At 41.6% G+C, this 19,114-nt stretch overlaps 1 protein-coding gene across 4 annotated transcripts in view; it reads left to right on the top strand.

Annotated features, from left to right (window-relative positions):
* Nucleotides 1-19,114, top strand: part of EHBP1 (EH domain binding protein 1) — a 269,882-nt gene that overhangs the window by 98,797 nt on the left and 151,971 nt on the right. For 2 of the 4 annotated variants that reach the window (XM_083730031.1, XM_083730029.1), the window contains exons 8-11: nucleotides 2,232-2,336; nucleotides 2,900-3,022; nucleotides 7,176-7,434; nucleotides 18,120-18,297. In XM_083730031.1, the coding sequence (XP_083586157.1) occupies nucleotides 2,232-2,336; nucleotides 2,900-3,022; nucleotides 7,176-7,434; nucleotides 18,120-18,297 (665 nt within the window). The remainder of the gene's footprint in view (nucleotides 1-2,231; nucleotides 2,337-2,899; nucleotides 3,023-7,175; nucleotides 7,435-18,119; nucleotides 18,298-19,114) is intronic. The other 2 variants (XM_083730032.1, XM_083730030.1) reach the window with 1 other exon arrangement.

Below are 19,114 nucleotides of genomic sequence, written 5' to 3'. Positions count from 1 at the left end.
ATAAGCCACCTACTCTCAGGAGCTAGGAGCATCATAACTAGATACTGGAGGGACCTGTCAGGAGTAAACATGAACCACTGGTACCAAACCGTATGGGAAACAGCCATACAGTGGTGCCTCGCTAGACGAAAATAATTCGTTCCGCGATTCTCCTCGTCTAGCGGTTTTTTCGTCTTGCGAAGCAAGCCCATTGACAGCTTGGCGGATTAGCGCTACAGCTGTCTAGCGGCTTCCAGCGATCAGCTGTTAAGCGGCTTATCAGCGGAACAGCTGATAAGCGGCTTAGCGGCTTAAAAAAAGGGCGAAAAAAGCGAAAAAACCCTGCGGGGGGATGCAAGATTTTTTTCGTCTTGCGAAGCAACCCCATAGGGGAATTCGTTTTGCGAAGCGCCTCCAAAACGGAAAACCCTTTCGTCTAGCGGGTTTTTCGTCTTGCGAGGCGTTCGTCTTGCGGGGCACCACTGTACTAGAAAATCTAGCCACCAAATTGAAATTAGCACGTGGACAAACAAAAGAGGATGCCTTCAACCATGCATGACTCCCCTTTGTTACATGCACAGCCCAACAAGACAACAACATAAACCCTCCAACAGTATACAAATTGATATGGCTAATTTGACCCCTCACACACACAAACAGAGCTTACTGCAATCAACTGAAGTTCCCCAATCTCCCTCACCACTAACAAAAACTAACAAATGAATCAAATAAATAACCTATCCATTTGACAGTGAAACCAACCCCCTCCCCCACACACTGGGCAAAAGAAAAATATAATTTCTTCCCCTTCATTCTCCCACTTCTCTCTCTCCATCTTTTTCCTCGCCACAACCTCACAATGTCTGCAACAGCAATGTCTCACACCAAATGTAACTGACCTATAGATAGGACACTATGAACTGCAAATAGAGGCTTTAGATGTACCTTTGTTATGCATGAAAATATTTCAATAAAAACAATTTAAATAATTAAATAAATTGATAGCAGCAGCTCAGTTACTCCAGTTTCTAGGAATATGTGCCCATCAGTTGAACAAGTTGGCCAGACAGATTAGTCAACAGAAAAAGTGGGTACTATGAAGTTTTATCCATCTGGAATTTCATAACCTTTTTATCCAACCTTACTTCCAAAATGGCAATTGTATGGCTAATATAATGCATCGTATTCCACAAGCATATTTCTTTATCTTTGTTATACATGCATTGTATGATTTGATACTGTGTTATTTGAAAGTGTTTCTTCTGAACAGAAGTCAGCCTTACCATCACAATATGCTACTAATAGAGATGGTTTTGATGTTTCTATTTGCTCAGCATTGGATTCTGCAGTTCCTATTGTTTGTCATCTTAGCTTCCTGAATTCCTGTTCTAGATATAGCTGTTTCTTACAGTTTTCATACATTATTTCCTAAGTTATCCATTATTATTATTATTATTATTATTATTATTATTATTATTATTACCCCACCTATCTGGCTGGTGTTCTCCGAGCCACTCTAGACAGCTTACAGCATATCTAAAAACATAAAAACCTCCCGATACAGGGCTGCCATATAGAACCCATCAACCATAAAATACCAAAGTTTACAGCCAAATGAAACAAATTACAGAAATTAAAGGAATGTGTGCATAGTTGCTCACTTTGCATAATTTTATACCTTTAGAATCTTTCTCAGTAATAATATTTATATATTTATATTGTTATTCATTAGGCAAATTGAAGTTTTAGTGTAGCACAGCTGCATTTTGCTTTGGGAAATGGAGGTGACAATTGCTTCCAAAACCTTTTCTGGAGGAAACCCTGCAAGATTGAAATCACACTGGTCAACCTCACATCCCCTTAGTCCCCAAGTAAACCCCTGTCTGCAGAGTGGATCAGAGTTCGTATACAGATGAAAGCAAAGTTTCATCTTAAAACTGGTACAGCAAACTGCAGGAGTATCTAATTCAGTTACTCAGTTTGTAGCTCTAGTCTGATAATTTCCTGTTACTGGAACGAGCAGTTTAATGAAAAGATAGCATTCCTTTTCATTAAAATTTTGGGGAAGATCATCATACAAGTGCTGAATACATTAAGTATTAGAATGGTGATTTTCTCTAGAATGTATTCATTGTAAATTAACACACGTCGTTTCTTTTCCTTTTTCCTTTTCTAATAACAGCATGTTTTGTACTCCTTTGTCCCTTAAATAACATTACCTTACAATTATCTTGACTGGCTTCTGTTTACAGAAATTGTAAACCAGTTGAATGCTCTGAGCAGCTTAGATGAAGATCAAGATGACTGCGTAAAGCAAGCAAATATGCTTTCAGCTAAATCAGCCAGTTCCTCTGAAGGTCTATGAGCTTTCCTCCTTCCTTTCTGTTTCTGAATGTCTGTCTGTATTTTACTCTGACCTGTTATCCCCTTGGCTTCTGTTTGTAGTTGAATGTCAGTTGTATCTTTGTGTTTGACATCCATTGCAGTATTTTAAATAATTTGTAGTGCAGCCAACAGATGACAGCATGACATGGGCACTGAAACTGGCTAAAATGTGCACCATAAACATACTTGTGCTCTGTATGTTTTGAAGCCTCACAGTGACATGTAAGCTGTATATAATGGGAAAATTCCAACCTTTTTAGAACTGCTTCCCCCTGCCCCCAGACAATTTCCTGCAGAAAGCTTTTGCCACTGTTGAGTGGGTAAAGGCTACAGCGGACTATTTAATAAATATGTGCCTGATTCTATTACTGCCACTGAGTTAGAAGCATTGGTGTGCTACAGTTTAGCTTTGCAGTAGGGATCACTGTTCCTAGAGATTTTTGGTAGAAATACCTTGGAGAATAAAATGTTTGTTTCAAACCATGCACAGTCCTAATTTTTGCCATACTGAAAAGTACTGTACTTGGCTTCTCAGAGCTTATAAACAAGCTTAATTTTTTGGATGAAGAGGATCAAGACGTGGCCAATTCGAGATCAAATCCATTTGTAGACCCTGATACAACAGAGCTGAATCCCTTTGGAGACCTTGATATGGAAGGTATAGAATTTTTGTATATTTTTATTGCTTATGATCTTAGGGTGGCGTTGGATGTTACAGCAAGCTCAGGGTCTCCTGCTTCTCATTTGCTGTAAGTGTCTGGGACTGTATGTGTATTGATAATCATTGCTTGTATATTGATATTCTGCTGCTGGGACCTTCAGTTTTATCAAGCCCAACTTGCTAAACCATGGCTAAGCAAATGAAGAGCAAGCATTCCTTCTATGGCGTTCTCCTGTTACATGCAACATTTCTCCCTGCTGATGGACAAACTGAAGTTCAACCAGAGTTCACCTACAAGAGGGAACTAGTTTCAGCCAGTGCTTTTTTCTGGGGGTACTCAAGGGTGTGCAGTACTGCCACCTTTTTTTCCTAGAAGAAAAGCACTTGGTTAAAAGTGTAGCACTTGTAACAACTTCATGGTGAGTACCTTTTTTTGCTGAGTACAGTGGTTCTCGAACGTTATCCGTTCTGGAAGACTATTTTGAGTTCTGTGGGGTGTTTGCAAATTCACTTGAGAAAATTGAAGGCGCGTTTGAAAACAAGCATTTACTTCCGGGTTTTTGGCGTTTGGGTTCTGAAATGTTCGTCAGCGGAGACATTCAAGAACCAAGGTACCACTGCACCTTCGTGGTGAGACACCTTTTTTCTAGAAGAGAATCTAAGTAGTTCTGTTTGTTGCACTGCAGCAAGCCTGTGAAGGGAGGAGGTAGGGAGACAGTGTAACAGGGCTTGTCTTATGATTTAACAAATCAGGGTTTTAAATTCTGAACTTGGCCATTGTGTGGATATTGCTCTTAACAGCAAAAAGGAGTAAAAAACACAAAATGATATATTTAAAACAAGACAAAATAGACTTTCATATATAAAAATATAAAATATATTAATATAAAAATCCCAAAATATGAAAATCTTAGCATGACTAGGTTAGGTCCATTAATTTCAGTGGATCTATTCTGAGTAAAAATTAATTGAATACCACCAGTGAAAACTGAATGGGCCATTTTGCTGGATAACAGATTTGTTAGTTTAGAATATTTACCATATTTTTTGTCCCATAGGACGCACCGGTCCATAGGACGCACCTAGTTTTTTTTTGGGGGGGGGGGCAATAAAGGAAAATATTTTTTCCTTTATTTTCCCCCCAAAACCAGGTCGGGGAATCCAAACCAGGTCGGAGAACAGCGGGATGGTGGCGCTGCGCCTCCCCGCTGTCCCCCGAGCTTGTGGGGCTGCCCGATGTCTGCCCGAAGCGCGGGGCGCTCTGCTTCAGTGCGCCCCGCGCTCCGTGCAGCAGGCTGCTATCCACAGCCTAGGGAGCCCTGCGGGAACTCCCGCAGGTCTGCCTAGGCTGCGGATGTCTTCCTGAAGCGCTGGGCGCTCTGCTTTCAGCGCGCCTCGCGCTCCGGGAAGCAGGCTGCTATCCGCAGCCGAGGGAGCCCTGCGGGACCTCCCGCGGGGCTCCCTTGGCTGCGGATATCTTCCCAGCGGCCAGGCACTCTGCTTCAGGGCGCCCCGCGCACCGGGCAGCAGGCTGCTATCTGCAGCCTAGGGAGCCCTGCGGGAGGTCCCGCAGGGCTCCCTCGGCTGCGGATATCTTCCCGGCGGCCAGGCGCTCTGCTTCAGCGCGCACCGGGCAACAGGCTGCTATCCGCAGCCTAGGGAGCCCTGCGGGAACTCCCGCGGGCTCCCCAGGCTTGCTGATAGCTTGCTGAAGCCAGGAGAGCGAGAGGGGCTGAGGGAGGCAGACGGGGCAAGTGGAGGAGCCGGTGGAGACAGCGGTGGAGGGTGGAGCCGCGCTTGGCCGAGAACGAGGCAGCAGGAAATCCAGATCCTGATACAGTACTAATAGTATCAGACAAAAAACCCCTGGACATTTTGCAAAATGTAAAAAATCCATCTGGACAGAAATTTTAACCCTGAGAAAGAGGATGTGTCCAGGAAAAGCCGTACATATGGCAACCCTAGGCTACAGAAAACACAGATTCAGCATAGCAAGGGAGAAAATCTGTTGTCAATACGCTTCTGAATACCGGTTGCTAGAAACTGGAGGAGGAGCGAGGGATCTTGTGGTCATGTTCCGCTTGCTGGTTTCCTGCCGGCTTCTGGCTGGCCCTCTGAGAAGAGGGTGCTGGACTAGCTGGGCCCTTGGCCTGATCCAGCAGGCTCTTATTAGCCTCTTATTTGTTGATTTGATTTGAATACTGCCCTTGATCCATAGATATCAGGGCACTTCACAACATAAAAATGCAAGATAAAAAACACAAAAGCAATGTTTTATGTCTTTGTGTATAATTAAATACTGTAACTCTTTGGTTAAAAAAAAGAACCTGTTTCTCCCAAACTAAAACTTTGTTTTTCTGCAAAACCTAAGGCAGGCTCACACAGCAATTCTGGGCATATTTACTCAGAAATATATCCCACTTTATTCAGTGGAGCTCACTCCCAACTAAGTGTGCCTAGGATTGCAGCCTTTAACAGTTTAAACAGCAATAGTATTTCCCTTTTAGCTTTCTTCTGGATTAGTAATACATCCCAGATTTCTGCTGTAGCTACATTTGACAGAAGGATTTAGATTAAGTAGTTAATGTTTGTAAAGACCTTTGAAGATTTAAAGGACAATATAAATGTTAAGTGTTATTACAAGCGACTTATTGTTTTACTAGCAGCTTTCTTTATGGACGTGCTTTTCTTGCATCTTACAATTTTTTTAAAATTGCTGCATCATTCTTATGTGCTTACCTCACCTCTTAGATTCCAGTGTTTAGCATTTAATCTGGAGTGGTTTTTTATTTTAAAAAAGAAACCATCTGAAATTTTAAATGGGGCAAATATAAACAACTGCATAAATAGTTAATTCATCATTTTCTTCATCATTCATTTAATAGGTGCCACTCCAGAACTATTACGGTCCATCTCTGTCATACTTCTGTGATAAATATTAAAGTAGGATAAAAAAGAACTTCATCTGGGGAATTGCATTATAAACAAAGCCTGCACCCCTTGAATATGCCTCCACCATTGGCTCTACTTTGAATTTCTGGCCTCTGCCACCTCCATTGTAAACTAACAGGGGGTGCCAGGCGCTGGCCAGAATTTTTTAGAAATTGAAAAATTTTGTGTTTTTAAAATGGACAGTATAATTTGTGAGTTTCGATCTGTCATGCCAAAAATTGGGTAAAGTCAAGTTTTGTCCATCATCCTGATTCAAAATGGTGTCTAGCAGCTAAACATCAGCAAAGACCCCTGCCTTCACCTTGGGTACCCTGAGTTTGGGTGAGTTTAAGGAACAGTATCTCAATAGGTGGCTCTTGACAGATAACAATATTGAAATAACAAGCAGACAGTTATTTTCACAAAATATATACTAGCTAGAATTCTACCTTCAGGAGCAACTTAGTTAAGACAGAATGAACAATAAAAGGGTTGAGTTTGTTTGATCCTAGGCAAGTTCTTGGAGTGGATCATTTATAGATTCTTCCATATACAGCTGGTGGGCTGCTGTTGGCTTGGTGGGTCTCAGATTGGGCAGCCCTGACTTCTGCCATCAGACATTTCTCAAGAAAACTAAAGTATTTTTTTGCATTGTTGTGGTGCCCCTGTTTGCATATTATTGATTCTCCAGAGGGGCTAGTTCTGGGTCACTGTGCTGGCCTTGGACAATTTTGCACTTGGATTAAAACTCTAAGTGAACACCCAATTCTATTTTAAAAATCTCCACAAAAATGGAATCTTAAAACAGGAAAATGGTGCTCCAGCTGGAATCTGCCCAGTGGAGTGAGCGCTTCATCTTATGGGCCCTTGGTGTCATCTATGTTGTGTCTGGAGAGCTTAATTGCTATCCTCCTATGTCATTGATTCTGTGGGACTGTCATGCCAATCCTGGTAAGTTTTCTTTAGTAGCTTTTTCTGTACTCCACGAGTTACCAAGATGTTAATTTCTTCATCTAATCTAACCATTTCTCATAAGGCTTTATTTATCTAGAGAACCATGTAAAAATATTTACCTTATCCTACTTATAACACCTTTATGAATGCTAAATAATTTGAAACTGTTTAAATGTATTTATAGGGCTAGAAATGTGTTGGTCTCCATGACAGACTGGGAAATCTTTCCATATGAAACAACAAAAAATTATGTTGCTTTCTATAGAAACAGATATCAATGTAGCTTCATCTTCAAAACAAGAAGAATCCTACTATGACGATGACGATGAATACAACCCTTTCAAGGATGAGGAGGTTGCAGAGTATGTGAATCCTTTTGATGAGGCAGACCCTGAAATAGAAATGCTAGCACCCATCAAAGACTTTCCTCCTCAACCAGCAAAAAGAAAAAATATACGGCCTGTGGACATGAGCAAATACCTCTATGCTGACACATCAAAAACAGATGAAGAGGAGTTAGATGAGTAAGTACATAACTTATTTGAAGCAGTATTTGGGCATCAGTTGGGATTTTAGCACAAAGCCTTAGGGCATAAATTATTCAAACCTGATTATTCTTCTACAATGTATAAGGAAGTTCCTCCACTTAGAGAACATGAATATATTTCATCTGGTTTCATGCATTTTATTGCTATTTACAGTCAGCTTCCTTTTTCTGCTGGGATCTAAATCACTGGTTTTCATGCAGAATAATAAACTTTTCAGGGAGGTGCAAATGCTGCAAATGTTCAGGATGAACCGATTCTCAGTTCTGTCTGCAGCATCAGCAGTTGACTGATAGCCACCTTTGGGCTATTCAGATAGGGGAGAAGATTGTTGAAGCTATTCTGTATTGAACGGTAGCCTCCAGGGCAGTGGAAGCAAAGACAGGGAGGGTAGTGGGTAGATCTGCTTTCCAACATTGTAATATATCGTCAGCTAAACTTTGCAATATGGTGGTATATTACGATGTCCGAAAGGAGGCGGGGAGGAAAAAGCAGTTGCTGGCCATGAAGATTATTAGCATCACCATACACAGTTCCTGTCAAGACTGGGCAGACTGGGCGGAGTGCATCAGCTGAGGCGCCATGGAGCCGTCAGCCTCCCCGGAACCGTCAGCCGTGGCTCATCCCGATGATCTCTCACTGCACAAGTGGCAGCTACTGGGAGCCACTGTTCTACCTTTGGGTGTGCCATTTCCTGCCCTCCGCTCTGGAGATTCCTCAAGCAGGTACTTTTTGTATTTGTCCCTGGCAGGTAAATGGAAACATGGCGCTTGCGCCTCCCCCCACGTCTCGCCTGAACTTTCAGGCTCAGGAGACGCAAGCTGCCTTTGCAGGCTGCCGGGTGTTAGGATGCTGCCAGCGGCTCTCGGCTGGTTGCCCAGTTAAATATGAGGACAAGGGAAAGTTTCTTACAGTCCTTCTTACAGGGAGAGGCTGTAGAACCCAGCAACTTGGATAATGGCAGTGTCCCAAGTGAATCTCCAGCCCCCTTCTCTCCCACTTCCTCAATTGTCATACTTCATCATCATCTCTATGGATGTCGCTTAGTGCCCTCTGTCTTCGAGCTCTTTGCTCTCCTACTTTGAAGGCTCGCCAGGTTCTGGGAGATAGTAGGTCTGGGATGCTTTCTAATGATAACGTGTCAGCCATCTGCTGCTCTGGCTCTCACATTATTTCCCAACTTTCCCCCTCATCTGCCTCTGAGCTGCAACCTCCCGCAAACCACTGTTGTACAACTATACTGTCTTCCTCTTCCTCCTCCCTGGAAGGGTCTGGATGGGGTGGTGGTCTTCACCATTCCTCCTCCTCTGCCCAGTCCCTGACACTGGGTGGGCATTGTGGCGCTCTGGGGATTCTCAGTACATTGATCAGAAATTCTAAAATCACTCTCACGCCTAGTAGTGGGAAGGACTCCTAGCTATTATGAATAAAAGAATGCTCCTCTTACTGCAGGGGTGGGCAACTTCCAGCCCACAGGGCTAATCTGGCCCAACATAGGGCTCTGTTTAGCCTGCTAGGCTGTTTTCCCAAAACCATGCCCACGTGTCCCACACCTGACATCATATGCAGTGTCATGTGTGGGGCATTTTGAGGGCTAGTTGAGTCAGGACGAGGACGATCCGTTGGAGGGCTTCAGTGAGTTGGGTGGGGGGCTCTGCCAGAGGGAAGCTCCTAGCAGAAATCCAGAGTGGAGGCTTGCTATCCTGTTTCCCTGTCACCATCAATCCCATAGTGAGCTCTCTTGCCCCAGCCAATCCCACTGGATCCTCTTGCTTGGAGCACGTTCCGTTATAGCCAGAGGTTGGCAGCAATCTACAATCTCTTTGCAGGAGTTTGAGACACACCCATCTCCCAAGTCCAGGAGAAGAGAAGAGAGTGCCTGCAGAAATGCCCCCTACCCAGCCCCTTCAGTATTTAAGGCAGAAAGGGAGGGAGCCAAGGGTTGGATCAACTTTCCATGGCTCTCAGCTAGCTAGGAAACCTACATTGTTTAGCAGAGGGATTACCAATGCCTGAATTTCAAAGTAACAACTCAGGGATTAGCAGCATGTATCGCCTGAAGTGCCTGAAGTACTTACATATTGTAGTATTATAACAATTATAATCTTTAGAAAGAATTCTGCACCTAATCTCAGTTCTTTGGAAGCTGGGAGCCAGGACAGGTGGGTAGAGACTTAAAAGTGTATTTCCAGTTGTTCATTGGCAAGGGAGGAAGTCTGTCATAGCTGATCAGCTGATTGACAGAGCAAGTCAACTGAATCAGTTGCTCTGCAGAGTTCCCCATGGAGAGCTCCTTAGCGCAGCCAATCCCTGCAGAAAGTAGGGCTTGAAGTCACTGCCTATCAGCTGATAGGTGGTAACTTCATTCCTCACTTGACTCTGATTTTCTGTAATACAAACTAATTGATTTGTCATCTGATATCACAGTAGCCTGTTTGGCTAGGGTCCAGCCTGCCAGCCTGTTTTCCTCAGCACTCTCCAAGGGTGGTCAGAGAGAGGCTTCCATGGGCAATGGATTCCACAAGATTAGAACATCTGTAGAGGAGGCCCTGCTGCACCATCCCAATAAGGGCAGCTGTGAGTTTGCATTGGTGAGGGGGCTGCCCACTTTTTTATATATGACTTCTCCCACCGCTTACTAGTCCCCAAATCAACAGCCTTGTATAAAAATTATTTTTATCGAAGTACTCATCAATTTAAGCATGTGAACGAGATTTGAATATGCAAAATGTAAGACTAAAACATCAAGGAATAATTATTAATATAAGAAAAGATCAACTAACTATAAGTACAGAATTGACAGCATCTTCAAAAGGTGCATAGCTTTTGATTTTCAGGTATTGAAACGCAGTACAATATTTCTGGAGAACATTCAGTAGCCCTTGTAAGTTCATTTGGGCCTGTCTTACTCATAGTGCACCATAAACTGCCCAACAGTTAAAAAAAAAGTATTGCATTGTTCAGAATTCTAGAGGGTAGAACTGTCCACAGATAAGATCCAATCTATTTATAAGATGCTTGTGTTGTCACCAAATTACAGTTGTGAGTGGAAGCTCAATTGAGCTAAGACTGTTAGTAGGCGATTCCCTAGACCAGATGAACAGAAGGTTGTCAGATCTTGATGGGGTTATACTCCATCTGAAGGAGCAGGTACATAGCTTGGGGTTACTTCTGGATCCACTGATGTCACTTGAGGCTCAGGCGGCTTCAGTGATGCAGAGTGCCTTACTTCAGCTTCAGCTGGTGACCCAGCTGCACCCTGTCTGGACCAGGATAACCTTACTTCTGTTGTTTATATTCTGATTAGATCACTGCAAAGTGTTATACATGGGGCTGCCTCTGAATACAGTTCAGAAACTTCAGCTGGTGCAGGTTCAGCTGCCAGGTTGCTCACCGGAACAAGACATATAACGCCAGTCCTGGTGCAACTGCACTGGCTGCCCATTAGTTTCTGGGTTCAATTCAGAGTGCTGGTTTGGACCTATAAAGCCTTAAATGGCTCAGGACCATAATACCTCATAGACCACCTCTTCTCATTTGAACTGACCTGGACACCGCAATTATCATCTGAGGCCCTTCTTCATATGCCTCCTCCATGAGAGGTCCAGAGGGTGACAACACAAGAACGAACCTTTTCTGCAGTGGCTCCCCATTTGTGGAATGCTCTCTCCAGGGAGGCCTTCATTGCATATCTTTAGGCATTAGGTGAAAACGTTCCTCTTTCCCCAGGCCTTTGGCTAATTAAACAATCTATGGCCTTTTTGACTAAGGAGGGGGGTTGTTGTTTTGTTTGTTACTATGTTATGTATTTTAATGTTTTTATACTGTAAAACTGTGATTCTCGGCTAAAGGTGGTATATGAATTTCTTTATTTATTTAAATTATGATTTGCAGTCACTGTTCTTATATTGCACACATTTAAGCTCTGATTGAATAGTCATACACTTTCCTTTTTGCATTTCATTGCTATTTAACTCAAACATTTACACCTCCCCCCTTGCACCAATGTGTAAATGAACTGAGGGCTACACTTCCTGAATCCAATCTAGTGAACTTTAGTCCATGAAATTTGTTGATCCTTAAGGTGCCAGAAGACTCTTTGTTGTTTCAGATAAAGCCTTGTATCACTGATAAATAAACAGAAAAGCTGGAGAGCAAATATTTAAAGGTGCAGGTTTTTAAAGAAAGAACTCCCCTACTTTTCTTTTCAGTAGGTAATGACCGGTTTTCAGTAACCTTTAGTCAGTGTTTGTAAGTGATCCTCAGGTCAGAGTATTGGGCCTTTGTGTCTGTGGAAGTGTGTGTGTATGTGTTGGTCATGGCATGAAGGTCCTTACAGAATCTCATGAAGTCAGTGCTTCCTTTCTTAGAAATTCACCAAGAATGAACCAACCTTACAGATGCCTTGGAGACAAATCCCTGAGTAGTTGTTGCTGATAATGTAATATGAAGAAAGCTGGTGTGGGCTATTACAATAAGAGGGTGTGAAGGAATTAAACAATAATATTCATGCTTTGGGATAGTGGATGCCATAGCATTTAAAGGTGAGTTCCCGTTGCTCGGTCCCAGCTCCTGCCAACCTAGCAGTTCGAAAGCACGTCAGAATGCAAGTAGATAAATAGGTACCGCTCCGGCGGGAAGGTAAACGGCGTTTCTGTGTGCTGCTCTGGTTCGCCAGAAGCGGCTTAGTTGTGCTGGCCACATGACCTGGAAGCTGTACGCCGGCTCCCTCGGGTAGTAAAGCGAGATGAGCGCCGCAACCCCAGAGTCGGTCACGACTGGACTAATGATCAGGGGTCCCTTTAGCTTTACCTTTTCTTCGTTGCTCTATTCATATAATTTATTTGATTGTTTTTTTACCTACTATTCATTTCAAGGTGATTATATTTGAGTACTTTAAAATAAGGTTACCAGATTTTTTCAATGAATCCAGGGACACTTTTCAACTTCAGTCAAATTCAGTGGATTTTGTCTGGGGACTGCTTTGTAAATCCAGGGACTGTCCCCGGGAAATGGGGACGTCTGGTAACCTTACTTTAAAATGTAAACCAAGTCTTCCTTTTTAAGATATTGATCAGATTTATTCTGCACTTTTTTCTGTGCAGGTTTTTTTAAACCCTGTGTTCCCAAATGCTAGCACATTTCACATATATAAGCACACTAAAATGACAGCAAATACAATAAAATACATTGCCATAGATGCAGACATGACAGATTAAAAAAACAAAACCAACCCTTCAAATGAAAACAAGAAGCTGACAGTATAAAAGAAAATTATCAACTGATAGAAAGCAGCAACAGACTTTCACTGGTCTATTTTAATAATTTGTAAATCTCTTTGAGAGGTTTTTTTTACAATCAAGAGGTACATACATTTTATACTTACTGTCATACGATAGTTGTTTTAATTGATTAGAGCAAAATGGTAGATTTGAAAATTTTGTTGGAAAAGCAAATGTTTAGCTTTTATGTCCTCCTAACTGTTTTTGGGTATGTGTGTCTGGAGTCCTGAGATGGAATTCCTGTAAGAGAAAGAGCAGTAAGTCCTGAAGTTAGGCTATTTGTGCAAAGTGCTCTTTTTTCACAATTCCAGTCACCAAAGTTCCCATTTGAGTGCTGTAAGTGTTTATGACAGGAGACAAGAAAGATAAAGCCCTTTCTATTGAGTTTCTGTTTGAGGTTTGTGTTGGTATGCTGTGATGAGGTCACAGTTAGTCTGAAGCCTATAAGGAGGTGTTCTGCAGGATGCAATGAGTTTTCTCCTCCATTGAATTCAGTGCATGTTTTGAAATATCTCTGAAGTCTGTGTTACTTTGGTGTTGGAGGCAGGTTTGGGATCTGAGGGACTCTCGGATTTTTTGTGTATCTGCTCCTGCCTGTTACAACCACGACACTCCCTTGATTCTGCCCCCGATTTGATTACTACACCAGCAGAGTTCCATACATCAGTGTAGTGCTGTTCTAGTATAACCATGAAGTTTCCCTGCTGTATCACCACTAGTGGAAGTGTATGTGGGTTATGTCAGTGTAGAAGTGTAGGAAATGCCCATATCCTATGACTCACCTAGGAGGCATATATCGAGAATAGGATTTAATTCTTAATGTGTGATTTCTGCACTGGTTGCAGAAGTAGTTAAAGGGCAACCTTTTCCCATCACCACTCCTTCAGTTATATTAATGAATGGAGAGGTGGTTAAAATTGTTTTAAAGTTGTATCCGTAGAACTGGAAGATGATAGATTTCCAGATGAATTTATTGTACAATATTTAATATGATAAAGTACCCCAGAGAGAAGTATAGGGTGGGAAGCATGGAGACAAAGCTTTGAATTTAAAATTGGAGCTTAATAATCCTGTGTTGAGGTAGTGTGTCCCTGCTCCCTCTCTAAACAGGCAGAGCTCCAAAGGATCCAAGGACATGTTCCATTGCAGGTCAAGTTCATCTGAGAGTTTGCCGTAAAAGATTAGACCAGAGAAACACCATAAATGAGGAAAATAGTTCCCCTTGAAACTGACAATTTATTGTTAAGCAGTTTGTTTGTTTGTTTAGTAACCCACAGTTCTTCTCTGTGTGTATACAGTTGCCTGATTCAGAGACTTACTGTGTACCAGGATTCAATTAAAATAAGAGCAAATGAATTTCAGAGGAAATTAAGTGCATTGTATTAATATATGTATATCAAAGCCCCCCCCAACCTTAGGTTTCTGCTGAAGGAGGAGAAGCACTAAATGGGACGCAGTTCATTATGTACCAAAACATTTATTTATAATTTGTTCTTTCTTTGTTCTCTCAAAACAATGATTCTAATCTTCTCAATCTTTTTTCACAGAAGTCTCTCCATATCTCTTATCATTTTCATCATGCGTCTCTGGATCATCCTATTTTTCCTACTATATATCTGTTTTAAGATGGGGTGACCAGCCTTGCCTGCAATATTCAAGATGAGGGAAATCCCTTTGGTCTATGTGATGGCACGCTGGCCCTTTCAGTATTTCTTTCCATCTCATTCATTGTGCATGCACTCATTTTGCTTGTGTTGGTTGAATGGAGAAGTATTAAAGAAAGTTGTATGAAAAAGAGAGCTTGTGAAGGTTTATTTTTATCACAGGCAAAATATGTTAATCGTTAAGGTTGTCATTATAAACTCTAATATTGTATCTAAGCAAATAATATAATTTGGTTATACATCTGTTTTCTCAAATCCAAAACCTTACACCCAGCTCCTTGAAGTGTATGATACTGACATCGGTGGTACTGAGGGGTGTGTGTGTTTGTGTAATGAGACTTATTTAATAAATCTAATGTGCTAAAACTTCTTGAGAGAGTTGTAATCCCTTTTCTTGGAGGTGCTTCTTTGCTGATGCCAGTTTCTTTATTGTTGTTGTTGTTGCTGCTGCTGCTGCTGCTATTCCTGTAGCTCTGGCCCCCTTACTCATGGCAACTAAGTGTTAGCTGTGAGAAATCCCCAGTACATGTTGGTTCTCAAATTCCAAGACTGCAGAGGGTCAGGTAGTTCATTGTCAAAATATACGTAGTATCTTGGTTAACTCTTTCAGAAAAAAAGAAAGGGGGTAGTAGCTTGTAGAACAAAAGAAAACATTGTGACCTCCCATATATAATGTTTTGCCCTTGTCCTTATCATTTTTTCATCTTAACTTTTACCTTCCTTTGAACTCCCTTAATGTTTGAAGACAGCTCAACCAGGTTGTCAGCAAAATTAAATGATTGACAGGTAGTCTTGAATCTTCTATTCCAAGCAGAATACCATTCTTTTTCCACCTTTGTCTTCAGTAGAACACGTCTCTTTTGTTTGTTTTGACATCACCTTAAGCTTTAATTTGGTCCGTGTTTTTTGTGTTTGATGGGTGCTGACGTGAGAACCCCTCAAAGGTGCTTTCACTTTGCAACCTAGTTGTTTTAGTTTCTCCTTTCATTTATTTATCTAGATCGACATCTTCTCCCTGCAATAAACAACAGCAGCCCCCTTTGTAGAGCAGTTAATGAATTAGATTGGGCTGGAATTTGTTTCAGTGCCTCTCTCCTTTCTCCTGTTTCCAAAAGTCCAGATATATCATTACCAAACTTCACTCTTTAACTTACTTTTTTCTGTCAAAGGCTTGTTCCTATGTAGTTTTTTTTAAAGCCTGTAAGGACAAGAAGAGATTGGAAATGCATTAATATTCTAAAAAATGTGTTTGTTAAGAGTATTCATATTCCGCCTTTCTTGCTCAAAAATTAAACTACTCAAGACAACCTACAGCAAGAAATTGCTAAAATAGCACACATAGTGGATAAAATCAGTATAGACCTAAAAAAATTATACAAATGGAGAGACCAGCAGGAAAATATCCAGTCTGAAGGACAAAGGCTGCCTAAATAAAAACATTTGCTGCAGGAGGCAATATGTCAACACACAGGGGCTGGGGGAAACATTTTTAGAACTGTAAGGATTGTTCAAAATGCTATTATTATTTTTAAGTGAATGAAACTAGGGCTTCAAAATGATACTAATTGACTGAAGGCTCTACTGAGAACAATGAGATTTGATTGAGAGTGCTCTGCTTGTGTTAAAACTATACTTGCTTCTGGAGAGAATTTGGTCTGGAGGTATAGGATTAGATCCATAGATGTCTTTCCGTGAATGCAAGGCTCTTCAGTCAAGCAGAGGCTACTGCAAATAGAGGCGGGGATGTGCTTTTGGATAATGTTGCATTCCCTCCCCATGCTATCCTTCACACTTTTCCAGTGTATCCCCCCAACCTCTGGAGCAGATTGGGTGGGTGGACTGGAGGATCAAATAGTTCTCTGCAAATTGAAGGACAACTTTGAGTCTATTGCATACCAGATGCAGTTTATATCTTCTAATAAAAATTCAAGCTAGTTGAGTTATTTTCATATGTTCGACAGTGATATTTTGAGCTTTCAGTATTTTCAGTCCACGTCACTCTTCTGTTCAGATGAATACAATTTACACTAGCAATACAGTATTACAAAACTCTGTACTGAACATGTGCAAATTCATTCAGATGTACAAAAAATGAGACTTGCTTGTTGGTATCCAAGGAATTTGAAGCAGGAGATTTTTAATGGTTTTTTAAATGCTAAACAGCATATGCATTTTCCCCTCTAACAACCTGAGTTTAAACAGAATTAGATGTGAACTTGTGGGAACATGATGGTAGTCATTGTTATTGGCATCTGTCTGTCTCAGGATGCCATGGAGGAGTGCTTGATGTGAAGTCAAACAATTGGAGAGTTAAAGGCTGTAGAGACCGATAAGGAAGAAACATGTTTTGTTGCAGATGAAGCCACCATGGCATGTCTTATTTCTGCACTCCTCGCAGGGGTGATTCCTCCTCTGGTCACTGCTATGGATACGTGGCCTGACGGACTGCCTGTCTCCAGGCACTGCAGTTATATTCAAGTGATTCCCACACGGTGGGGTTGATGTTTCTAGCCGTCATGTTTCGTTTGTGGACATCTTTATAACACAGAGTTGGTCTGCCAACTCCCTGTAGAGCACCTCCTTGGGGATCCTGCCATCTTCCATTCTGTGGACATGTCCAAGCCATAGGAACAAACAACAAAATAAATATGAGATTAGGTACCCTAATCAATAATACTTGAGGGAAACATCAGGCTCTTCGATCAACGTAATCACCAAACTTAGCAGTTTTCTCTTTTCTCTTTCTCCTGTAATTGGTAAGAAAAAAGCAGGAAGGCTGCTACAATCATATTCCATGCCAGAGTAAAACCACATCTTCCTTGCCAAACCATTAAACTGTAGCTACCAAAGAGGGGGGCCTACAGGTAACCTCAAAAAATCATTCTAATTTTTCCTAGGCTCAATAGATTAGCCCACCCAATAAAAATATAAACTAATGGAACATTAAGCCAGAAAGGGTTTTGTGCGCGTGTACTTGTTTGTGTGTATGTTTATTGTGTATGTAACAGGTGCAATGTGATCCTACACATGTCTACTCATAAGTAAGTTCCAGTTCAGTGAGGCATTCCATATTAAGCAGGTTTAGGATTCTACCATTTAGGATTCTACCCTTAAGCTACACTCAGGATTAAGCCTCACTGGGCAGGTTTCTGAATAGACATGTATAATATTGCACTATAAGTTATCATATTACATTTCCATTCAGTCTTCCATTATTATGTAACTAAAAGAGATCCTTGACATATTAAATTATATATATATTGAAACTTCACTCTTCAGACAAAAGTAAGGTTCTTTAATTAATAATCAATATTAATTTTAATCTGTTTGGTATTTTAACTATGTTTTAAGCAATTGTTGTTTCCCCCCTTGATTTTCTTGTTTGTTTTTTTGTAAACGGCTGTGAGGTTTTTTTTAAAACAATCAAGTGGTATATAAATGTCAGTAAATAAATTAATAAGAGGCTCATTTGAATCTGGTGGCTGCAGATTGCTTAGTTCTGGATATTCTGTTAGCAGTAGGCATGCTTTCGCTCTTCAGGGTCTAGGGGCTTTATGGTTTGTTTTTGGAGTGGTGGTGAACTAGCAACACAATCAGTGAGGCCGTGGCTTTGTTGTTTCCAAAGTTAAATGAGTTTTGAATCACTTGTGAAAACAATTGCCTTCTAAAAATTATGTTGAAAATGCAAATAAATTCATTTCCCTTTTTTTTTAATTAGATCAAATCCATTTTATGAACCAAAATCAAGTTCTGCTTTTAATAGTCAAGTTACTCCGCCACAAGAAATGGAAAGGAAGAGAAGAAGAAAAGCTCCTGAACCACCAAAGACAGGAGTGGAAACAAGTGAGAAGAAGTCAGCTATTTGTCCACTGAAGGAGTTTTCCTCTTCTCCCAAGGTATGGAACTGCCATGTCATCCGTGTTTGTAAATGCTCACTAAAAACTGAAATTCCTCTTGTATTTCGCACATGGTATCTGTCAGGTGTGGGGGTGGTTGCTCGCGAGTAACCAGGCAGGACTCCGACCTGTCTTTTACAGGTTTTATTGGTGCAAACTATTTACAGTGTAAAACCCCAAAGTTCATGTCCGTCTTAGTCGCTTGCAGATTCCTGGAGTGGCCCCTTCCAGTTTTTTCCCCAACCTAAGAATTTAGACACCCCAAATCTCTGCCTCCCCTCTGCGCAAGCTGGGCGACGGAAACGGCATGTCTGTTTCCTGGCCAGTCGGGCTAGGTGAGGCGCTTGGGCTCTTAGTAGCATCTTTGAGCCCTCCCCTTGCCCGGCTACCCCCTTCCCCCTCTGCTTCACTGGAGGTGTGGCTTTCCCCATCGAGCGGCTCTCTGTATTCCCCTGCCCCCCTCCCCTGTTCCGATGGCAGTCCCCTGACAGTATCCTTCTCTGTTAGTACATAAGTGGTTTCCGTTTGGCTATACAGCCTCCGATTATCTTCACTCTGCATGGGCAGAGCCAAGATTTTTAAAACTTCAATGGTTACATAAGTGCACAGCTGGCCCAAGTAGTTGTTCTGTGTTCCCCAGATTATGCATGACTTGTTTCTGCAGAAAGCTCTGAACGTGGACCACAAATCATGTGAAGATATATTTAATGAATAGCAGATTTTGCAAAGCTTTTCTGTAAAAGTAGTATGAAACGATGCACCCTAAAGCAGTCCTGTGTGCACTGATATTGGAATTGGCCCCACTGAGCATAGCAAG

This window comes from Podarcis gaigeae, assembly GCF_964106915.1.
Source record: "Podarcis gaigeae genome assembly, chromosome: 3".
NCBI classification, from domain to species: Eukaryota; Metazoa; Chordata; class Lepidosauria; order Squamata; family Lacertidae; genus Podarcis; species Podarcis gaigeae.
Note: the sequence above shows the minus strand (reverse complement) of the source record. Positions and strands in the feature narration are given on the sequence as shown.